The sequence below is a fragment of the Vulpes vulpes genome, chromosome 3 (assembly GCF_048418805.1).
Source record: "Vulpes vulpes isolate BD-2025 chromosome 3, VulVul3, whole genome shotgun sequence".
In the NCBI taxonomy this organism is placed as follows: Eukaryota; Metazoa; Chordata; class Mammalia; order Carnivora; family Canidae; genus Vulpes; species Vulpes vulpes.
The window spans coordinates 83,955,757-83,965,476 of NC_132782.1; the positions used below are offsets into that span (position 1 = coordinate 83,955,757).

General features: G+C 50.0%; 1 protein-coding gene across 1 annotated transcript; it reads left to right on the top strand.

Moving 5' to 3' along the window:
• The first annotated feature begins 397 nt into the window (after nucleotides 1–397).
• LOC112935722 (NXPE family member 3-like) lies at nucleotides 398–9,494 on the top strand. The gene is made up of 5 exons (XM_072751282.1): nucleotides 398–475; nucleotides 651–1,321; nucleotides 6,347–6,420; nucleotides 6,525–6,737; nucleotides 8,962–9,494. Exons 1-5 carry the CDS (start codon nucleotides 398–400, stop codon nucleotides 9,492–9,494), a joined length of 1,569 nt encoding a protein of 522 aa, XP_072607383.1.
• Nucleotides 9,495–9,720: the final 226 nt, after the last annotated feature.

Sequence of the window (9,720 nt, forward strand, 5' to 3'; positions counted from 1 at the left end):
CCAATCGCAGTTGTTGACCACTGTATTGACCATTGGCTTGATGAAAGGATGGTAGCTCCAGTAGGCCCTATGGATAAAGAACTCAATCTCAAGCTACTCCCAGAGCCATTGGCAGACTCTGGTGGGACTCTACCATATCGAGTCTCATTCCCCAGTTGCATGGGTCCCCGGTAAAACTGTGTCCCACCTCCCCAGTTCTCAGTCACAAACTATGCCAACAATTCATACTAAAAAAAAAAATTCAAATTCCAGGGGCTTAAGTAAGTGCCTCATGGACAGGTCTCAGTGATCAGCATAAAGGAAATAGCTCCTTCTTCTCCTGCTCTGTAACATTTCTTTCTTCTTCATGTAACCCCCAAATCTTTCTTCCTGCTCATGTTGATTTTATCCAGGAAACATGAGTTGTTATCTGCAGATGTGTGTGGTGGTCGCTCAGACACCAGCTTTGGATCAGAAGCAGCATGAGGCAGGGCAGGTAGGATTCCTGCCTGAGATCCACCAGGCAGAGAACTAAATCTTGTGAACTGACAATGCCTTCCCAAAAGAAAGGTGAAGAGACATAAACCACTGACAGGTTCTTCTTTCTCTACCCACAGATCTTTTACATCAGAGTTTCCTGGCTTGACAGCACCATTCCTCTGCTCCCACAGCCCCACCCAACCCACAAGTCTTCTGGCTCTCTCCCTCAGGAGCTCTCAGACCTGACCCATCTTCTGCACTGGCCTCCCACCCCAGGAGATGGGGGAGACCTTTTAGCCTCTACCAGTCCCCAGACCTCCACCTACCACCTGAGGAAAACTTCTCAGACCAGCTACACCCTGGGAGGCTACCTAGAGGCCATTCTTATTGCCAGAGACCACCGGGGCAGGCCCAAGACCCATGGTGGGGATCTGTTTCGAGCACAGCTGTTGGGTCCCTACCTGAAGGCAGGAGTTCCTGGGGATATACAGGATTTGGAGAATGGCACCTACCTGTTGTCCTTCCCCCTACTCTGGGCTGGACAGGCCCAGGTGCAAGTACGGCTGATCCACTCCAGTGAGGCAGTTGGGGTCCTGCGGGGAATCTGGAGAGACCAGTGGGCCATGGTTGATTTCACGGGCTATTTCCGAGGACCCACAGGATATGAAGAAATTGTGACTTGCAATGTTAACCCCCTGCTAATGGGGGAGGAAGAATCTACCTGTCACTACAGGGATGAAGATTCTGGTGAGCTCTGGTTCTGTGCTCGACCCCCTACCCTGCCCTGTGACTCACTGGTAGGGCATTCAAGTGGACATTATTGGAATGTGACTACACCACACGAGGAGGCCCTACTGGCATGGTAAGAAACCCAGCATCATCTGGGATGTCTGCCCCAATCCCTGACCCCAGCCCCTGTGATTATTCTCCCTGAGCCACCACCCTTATCCATCTATTCCCTTCTATTAAACATGTTTCCTACTGCATGCCAGGTCTCATACTAAGTGCTGACTACTTTTATGTAATGGTCAGCATCCCTGCCCTCTACAAGTTTTCACTGAGGAGACTCCCGGCTTTTAAAAACACACAGTGTGATGAGTGCTTAAGTGTAGTATGCATGGAGTGGTGTGAGGACGCAGAGAAAGGGCACCCCACCTGGCAGGTCAGGCAGATGGCAATTTAGCTACGCTTAAAGGAGAAGCATGGATCTCTGGCAAAAGAGAAGCATTCTAGGCCTCTCTGCTCTTCTGATGGCCCTTGTAAGAAGAGATGTAGTGAAGAAAATCACCAGCATATGTTGTCGGGGAGTATGGAGGATGGATGTGACCCCCCTGAATGAGAGGGGAGCAGAGCCTATAGCCTAGAAGCTGGGAATGGCTAAGAACTGTCCTCAGTCTTGGGGGAGCAAGCCTCTCTGGATAGACAGAGAATGGGAGTCAAGGAGGGAAGATGTGGCAAACAGCCTGGCTTACCTTGAGCCCTGCTTTCCTTGAGATCTGAGGTGGGGTGGGGACAGAGAGACCCCAAAGAGATAGGAGGCATTTTTTAAGGTGTGAGACCTGGGTGTCTGGTCCCAGCAGGGAGAGTAGGGGATGGAGGCAAAGATAGGGTCCCAGAAGATGGCTAAGTGGGGGCAGAGCATGGGTGGAGGGCCACCCCCACTGACTGGGGAGAGAAGAGCCAGAGGTGTTCCGGGGAGGGATGGCAGCTGGAATGGCTGTTGCTCCTCAGCCCCAGAGAGCACAGAAGTTCTCACTGGCTGCCCTGAGGACTGGAGGGGGTGAGCCAAGCTAGAGACTCCTGAGGTGCCAAGGTGCCTGCTGGCCCCACCAGACACTCAACTCCAGAAGGCTCTCAGTAGCTCAGTCTGGCAAATACCCACTAACATTTATTTCCTGGCATGAGAATTTAGCACCAGGAAACCTTGGTCTTTCCAAACCAATTCTTATGTTCCCTTTGGTCAGAAAAGGAGAAGAACACATCCGTTTTGCATTGGTCGATTGAAAGTAAATCTAAGGTTAAATTCAGGATCCATCTCAGGAAGTCCCTCGGGGTACAGCCCAGAAGTCTCTGGAGTAAGAGTGTGTGGGTTCTGATCCTGACTCAACCTGCTCCAACTTGCCAGCTTCCATCCATGGTATCTCTGGCAAGTCATTTAACCTCTCTGTTCTTTCATCTGTAGACGGGAATAACAGTACTTCCCTCATAGACTTGTGGTGAAGAACAAATGAATTAATATGTGTAAAGTGCTTAGAACAGGGACAGCATATAGCGGCTCTGTTGGCTTTTACAATCTTGTTCCAAGCGTTTTGCTACTGTTGAGTGGCCCCTGCCCTGTCTGACATTGTCCAAAGTCCTGGAGGTCCTGAAGATGGGAGAGGAGAGCAGATGTAGCTCCATCCCACACAAGCCAAGAGTGTACTGATAAAAGACAGGCATTAGGGATGCCTGGGTGGCTCAGCAGTTTAGCGCTGCCTTTGGCTCAGGTCATGATCTTGGAGTCCCGGATCGAGTCCCACGTCAGGCTCCCTGAATGGAGCCTGCTTCTCTCTCTGTCTGTGTCTCTGCCTCTCTCATGAATAAATAAATAAATAAACAAATAAATAATCTTTAAAAAAAAGATAGGCATTAAAGAGATAACCACACATGTGACGAATGTGTAGCGATATGAATCTGTAGCCCCAAGGTCAGGTGTTTTCTTGACCTTGTCCCACCTGAGGACTTCTGCAAATGGGCTGGTGGCAAAAGCTCCCCTCACCTAAGGGTCTGCAAAGAAACTGACACTTTGGCTATATGGGATTCTTCCTTTGTCCTCTGTCCATGCTGGTCACTCCAAAGTGTCTGCTCTCCAAAATTGTGTAATCTTGGGCTCTGCTGGGAGGGCAGGCATTTCCACCTGGGTCCAGAGTCTCTGGGATTATCCTTCACCTGCTTCCTGAAGCTGTTATCTCTAGGGGGCACTAAGGCCCTGACACTCAAAGAAGGCCATACTCAGGCATTTTTTTAGATTGTTTTTTTTAGATTGTAGAAATATTCTCATCCCCTCTCCCCCTCAGAAGCAAATTCCCCTCTCCTCAGCCCCTTCAAGCAGTCCGTTCTTTCATTCAGCAAATGCATTCTGAACGGCCTCTACATGCACAGTCTTGCTGGTCCTGCTGGAGGCACTGGGAATGCAGCCGCCAAGTGACAGCAAGGCCCCTGCCCTGGTAAAGCTTACTTATGACAGGAGGAAGGGTCAGAAACAATAAACGTAGCAATAAGTAAATAATAGTAAATAAAACGTTAGGGGAGATTTAAAATACAGGGGAGGATTAGGAGTATGGTGGGGACAGGCTGTAATATTAAATAGAGGGTCAGGGTAGACCTCATTAAGAAGGTGACATCTGACCAAAGACTTAAAGGGGATGAAAGAGTTGACCCAGGATATACCTAAGAGAAGAGTTTTGAGGCAGAGGAAATGCCATGGGGTGCCTGGTGTGTCTGTGGAACAGACAAATAGCTGGGATGGAGTGAAGGACGGGGAGGTGGCAGGTGAAGACCAGTGGCCTTAAGAGAGGGACATGGTATGACCAGGAAGGGCTCTGTAAGTACGTTGTCTTCTTCTGTAAGCGAAAAGGGAATCATTGCAGGATTTTGAACAGAAGATGGGCATTATATGATTCACTTTTTTTTTTTTTAAGATTTATCCATTTATTTACTCATGAGAGACAGAGAGAGAGGCAGAGACATAGGCAAAGGGAGAAGCAGGCTCCCTATGGGAAGCCCGATGCAGGACTTGGTCCCAGGACCCCGGGATCATGACCGGAGCCAAAGGCAGATGCTCAACCACTGAGCCACCCAGGTGCCCCCAATTCACATTGTTAAAGGGTCTCTCAGATGGTCACATTGAGAATAGACTGCAGGTTAAGGGATAATTAGGGAGAATGAAAGGTAGGAGGCCTTTGCTTCGGGCTGCAGTAGTAGAGGTGTCTAAAGCTATTCATTTCTGGGTATATTCTGAAGGCAGTGCCCATAGGATGTCCTGAGAAAATGAGGAATGTGCCAAAAAGTGAGAACTCGCTGATGAGTGCAGGGTGTGGGGCCCACTCACCTGTTAAAGGCCAGTTGCCATCAGCTAGGATGAGAAAACCTCAGGTGGGCAGTGGGGTGTGGGGATGAGGGTGGAGAGCAGGAGTTTGGTCACGTGCATTAAGACACCAAGTGGAGATGCTGAGCAGATGGTTAGGCTCATAAACCTGGAATTTGGCAGAAAAGACTGGGCCAGAGATCTTGGCTGAGTGAGACCACCAAGGGAAGGAGTGCAATCTGGAAGGAGGAATAAAGGCTGAGCCTAGAGCCTGGGGAGAAGGTTCACACAAGGGGCAACGGGGGGGGGGGGGGGGGGGAGGCATCCCAGGGGTCAGGGAGTGACTGCTGGTCTAATGATAGGCAGGAGAATCCAGTAGGAGTGGCCTGCACTTCTTGCAAAAGGCTCCAAGTCCCTTTGTATGAATCATGGGGTTTTTTTTTTCTTTTATTGTTTTTTTGTTTTGCTTTTTAAAAGAGAGAGTGAGTGGGCAAGGAGTCAGGAGAGAAAGAAGAGAAAATCTTTTTTTAAAAAAAAATCAGTTTCTGGGATCCCTGGGTGGTGCAGTGGTTTAACGCCTGCCTTTGGCCCAGGGCGCGATCCTGGAGACCCGGGATCGAATCCCACATCGGGCTCCCGGTGCATGGAGCCTGCTTCTCCCTCTGCCTGTGTCTCTGCCTCTCTCTCTGTGTGACTATCATAAAAAAATTTTTTTAAAAATCAGGGTTTTTTTTAGATTTTATTTATTTATTCATGAAAGACACAGAGAGAGGCAGAGACACAGGCAGAGGGAGAGGGAGAAGCAGGCTCCATGTAGGGAGCCTGATGCAGGACTTGATCCCAGGACTTGATCTTTGGCCCAAGATCACACCTTGGGCCAAAGGCAGGCGCTAAACCGCTGAGCCACCCAGGGATACCTAAGAAGAGAGAATCTTAAGTAGGTTCTACCACTCTCAATATGAAGCCCAACTGGGAAGTTAATCTCACAACCTGAGATCACCACTTGAGCTGAAATCCAGAGTCAGATGCTTAATCGATTGGGCCACCCAGGCGCCTTAAATCATGTTTTTCATTTCCTATATTTTTGTGATGCTTTGATGCTTTGGAGCCTTGTGGCCCCAGGGAGGGGTAGCCCCTTCCAGGGATAGCTAGCTCATCTCTAGCTCCTAGAGATAGCAAACAACTTGCTTTGAGCATACCACCCGATCCTGAGTGCACACCACCACACTGCCTCCTTTTATCTGGCTCCTACAGTCTGGGCCAATATCCCCTCCCTGCCTAAAATCACCTCAGGGCCAGGTGCTGACAATTACAATCTACCTCCACAGCCCTGAGCCCACTGAAATTATTCAAATGACCAATCTCCTCAGATGCTTACCCTTCCTTGCCTATTCCTTCCTGGGAAAATCCTGACCTAGGTTGTTGTCCTCTGCCCCCAACTGACCCTGTGCTTCCCTGTGTGGCCTGGTATAGTAGTACACTGTGCCCCTGCCTCTCAGGAACTCTGAGTGACACCTTATCTTTCTCATGGCCATCATCTCCTGATCTGTTGGCCCCATCATACCTCAATAAAACCAAAATCCTGGTTACATTTTAAAGCAGTTCTGCTCTCTGCACTGATGGGATCACCAAGGCCAAGAACCTGGATCCCTGGATCGCTGAATTCTAGCTTCCACTCATTGTCTTCTGACACTGGAGAGATGTCCTTGACTTTGAGAACTTCCTTTCCTCCAAGAACCCCCATCTTGCCTCAGCCCAGGATTCCTTCCCATCACACATTCCCATTAAGGGCTACCCTCTTGCCAATTGGTTTCTCTTCAGGAATGTGACAGACAAGGTCCTCCCTCAGGATATTTCTCCAATCTGGGTGGCCAAGGAGAGCAACAAGAGTCTGGGTAAGTGACACGGGCTTGCAGAAAAGGCAGCACTTATTCCATGCCTGTGGCTTTAGACTCTTCTGTACCCACAGATTGTTTTGCTTACAAATAATTGTTTACAGTTCTGTCCCCTCAACAACCATGCCACCCTGGGATCATGGGCCCAAAGCCCTCTGGCTTCTACCACCAAGCCATGTGGCACTCACTATCCTGCTCCGGCCGTTCCTTCTCAACCGTTGACAGCATCCTGGGCTGCCTGGCTGGCCACATCGTCCACATGATGGGGGACTCCACGCTTCGGCAGTGGTGGGAGTACCTGCGTGACACCGTGCCCTGTGAGTGGCTGTGAAGAGAGAGGGCAGGGCTCCTAAGAGAAAAAGGGAAGATAAGATCCAGGGCTTTGAGAAGGCAGAGAACACTTCAGGAGAAGGACCTGGAGGATACCTGAGCTTGGGGTAGAAGCAGGGATGGGGAACAAGGTGCCCAGATTACACATAATCTCAACAATTAGGTCAATGATTGGAGGCTCTAACAGGAGTGTAGATATGTTTGAAGAACAATGAGTACCTAACCTTAGCTGGAAGTAAGGATTTGCCAAGGGATACTGGAGGACCAGAGTTGGAATTTAAGAAAAGTATTGTAGGGAAACCAGGGATTTATCTTGTGACATTGAGGAGACACTGAATATTTTCAGAGTTTTCAGTTTGTTGGGTTGATTGGATTGAAAAGAGAAAGTCCAAGACAAGACAACTGTAGGTCAGCATGTGGGCTGATGAGAGACTAAATTAGGGTCAGCAGTAAAGGAAGTATCATACCGGAGGAACTGACAGCTTGTTGACTGATTGCTTCCGGAAAGAGGAGAGATAATCTGGTAACTAGGGATAACAGGAAATGGGCTCAAAATGAAAGTCACTGGGGTGCCTGACTGGATGTGGAAGCAAGAGACAGCAGTGGGAAAAGATGGTGTATTTATTGTATATTCTTTTTTTTTTTTTATTGTATATTCTTCATATTGAGTTGAAGAGGTGGGAGGAGCTTCTGGGGAGCATGTGCATGATGCTTTTGGACACACGAAATTGGAAGTGAATTGAGATGTCTAAGTTTCAGATAGAGTTTCATGTTTATGCCCTGGAGGATAAAAGTTAAAAGAGGTGAGAGTGTCATGCAGGATGAGTCCCCAACTGAGCCTTCAACTTTTGTGCACAGATTTTACAATATAACATAACATGGATTAAGGAATATGCTTTATAGGGGAGTGGGGGGAAATGACAGCCAAGGAGAGAAGGAACATCAGCACCAAGCCACCTCCCCTACCTGTCCTCCCATCATTCAGCAGAGAAGTGTGCAGGGCCCATAGGGTGAGTCTGTGCTCTCATGGAGGAGAATCCTCTCCCATTTCTCGTCCTCACCTTTGAGCATGAGGGCAGCCTTGTTGGGCTTCCTGGCACAAGATGGATGTGGGCTGCCATTTGTTTACAGAAGTTCTAAAAGTACCAGCTGCCCCACCTTGAGGTCTGTGGAATGTTGTCTACCCTCCTGCTTGAGAGATCGAAGCCCCTGTCTTCCAGGAGGGTTGGTCTGGGTGCAGCCCCTTCCTTTAGGGACAAAGAGAGCTCTAGTTCCAACTAATTTGATGCTTAGGTAACCTCAGGTGACACTCCCCCCCCGCCCCAGGGTGCTTGCCTTGGGATAATTCTGCGTGTGGCAGGTGGAGTAGGTGACTTTTCCTAAGCAAGAGATGCTTTTTTTTTTTTTAAAAGACTTTATTCTTTCATGAGAGACACACAGAGAGAGACAGGCAGAGGGAAAAGCAGGCTGCCAACAGGGAGCCCAATGTGGGACTTGATCCCTGGACCCCAGGATCACGCCCTTAGCCAAAGGCAGACATTCAACCACTGAGCCACCCAGGCGACCAGCAAGAGGTGTTTCTAATGATGAACAGAAGCTCATGACAGAACACTGGGAAAACCAGATCCCCTGCTAGCTGATTTGGCACCACCTGAAGCACAAGGTGGGATAAGCAGGCAGGGACTTTGTGTGAAGAAAGGAGGGGTCTTTTCCTGCAGGTGCGTCTAGCTATCTATGAGGGCACACAGCTGAGTGACAGACCAGATGTCAGAAGCCTCTGGCCCCTGGCTGGCCACCATTGCACACGCATATAAACTGGACAGCCCTGACTCTCTAGCATGGGGGCAAGTCTTCCTCCAGGGGCGGCTGAAGGGAGCTGGTGGATGAATCCGAGTTGAAGTGTTGTGTCTGAAAGGAGACTGCAGAGGGTGACAACATACTGCTAAGAAAGGAAGGGGCGTCTAAAGGACCATCAAGGTAACAAAATGCTCCAAGGTGCCAGAGTGGCTCAGGACTGAGAATAGGCCCCCAGACTTGGTAACTGGAAGGTCAATAGCGATATTACAGATTAGGAAGAGCATAACCAGGTGACTGGGCCAGAGGCTACTCGTGTGCTAACAGAAAAGCAAGCCATGCTAGATCTTTTGTGTTTTTAAATGAGGAAGTTCGTTCTTATATTAACCCCTACGCTTCCTCTTGTGCTCCCCACAGCCCTGAAGCCTGTGGATCTACACACCACATATCAGACGGGGCCCCTGATGGCAGTGGAGACCACTCGGGGCATAGTGCTGCACTGGCGGGCTCACAGCTGGCCCCTGCGTTCCCTGCGCACACCAGTGGCCTCCCTGCACTCTGTGGTCCGGGAGCTGGGGGGCCTGGCTGGGGGCCCCCACACAGTGGTGGTGCTGGGCCTGGGCGCCCACTTCACCACCTTTCCCCCATCTGCCTTTGTGCAACGACTTGCAGGGATCAGGGCTGCTGTGGCTGCACTGCTGGCCCGGGAGCCTCGCACTCTTGTGGTCATCAAGCTGGCCAACACTGGCTACAAGTCCGTGTATGGCAGTGACTGGTTCACCCTCCAGGTGAACCGGCTTCTCCGAGCTGCATTTGCTGACCTCCGTGTGGCTTTTGTGGACGCCTGGGAAATGACCTCCAGTCTGGGCCTGCCCGACAGAATCCACCCAGGGCGGCTAATCATCCGCAATGAGGTCAACTTACTCCTGTCTTTCATTTGCCCCACTTGAGCGCTTCTGCAGGTTCTGGGCTGTGAAGATGGAGAAGCTGGTGTGATGATCAAGCCTGGAAGCCCTTCCCTTCAGCCATCTGTACCTCTTCTCTTACTTTTTTAATGCACGGGCCATATTTCAACCAGCAAGAATTGGGATGTGGGTGGTGGCAGGTGAAGGAAACCTGGCAGTGGTCCAGTTCCCACATAGAAAAGCAGTGCTGAGGTGGTGAGGGCAGAGACAG

What these genes read in the sequence shown, in the direction of transcription:
- LOC112935722 (XM_072751282.1), top strand. Translation starts at nt 398, where the DNA reads ATGAGTTGTTATCTGCAGATGTGTGTGGTGGTCGCTCAGACACCAGCT. An exon ending in AGCAGCATGAGGCAGGGCAG is followed by an intron (nt 476 to 650) that starts GTAGGATTCCTG and finishes CTGCTCCCACAG; the next exon opens with CCCCACCCAACCCACAAGTC. An exon ending in CCTGCGTGACACCGTGCCCT is followed by an intron (nt 6,738 to 8,961) that starts GTGAGTGGCTGT and finishes TGCTCCCCACAG; the next exon opens with CCCTGAAGCCTGTGGATCTA.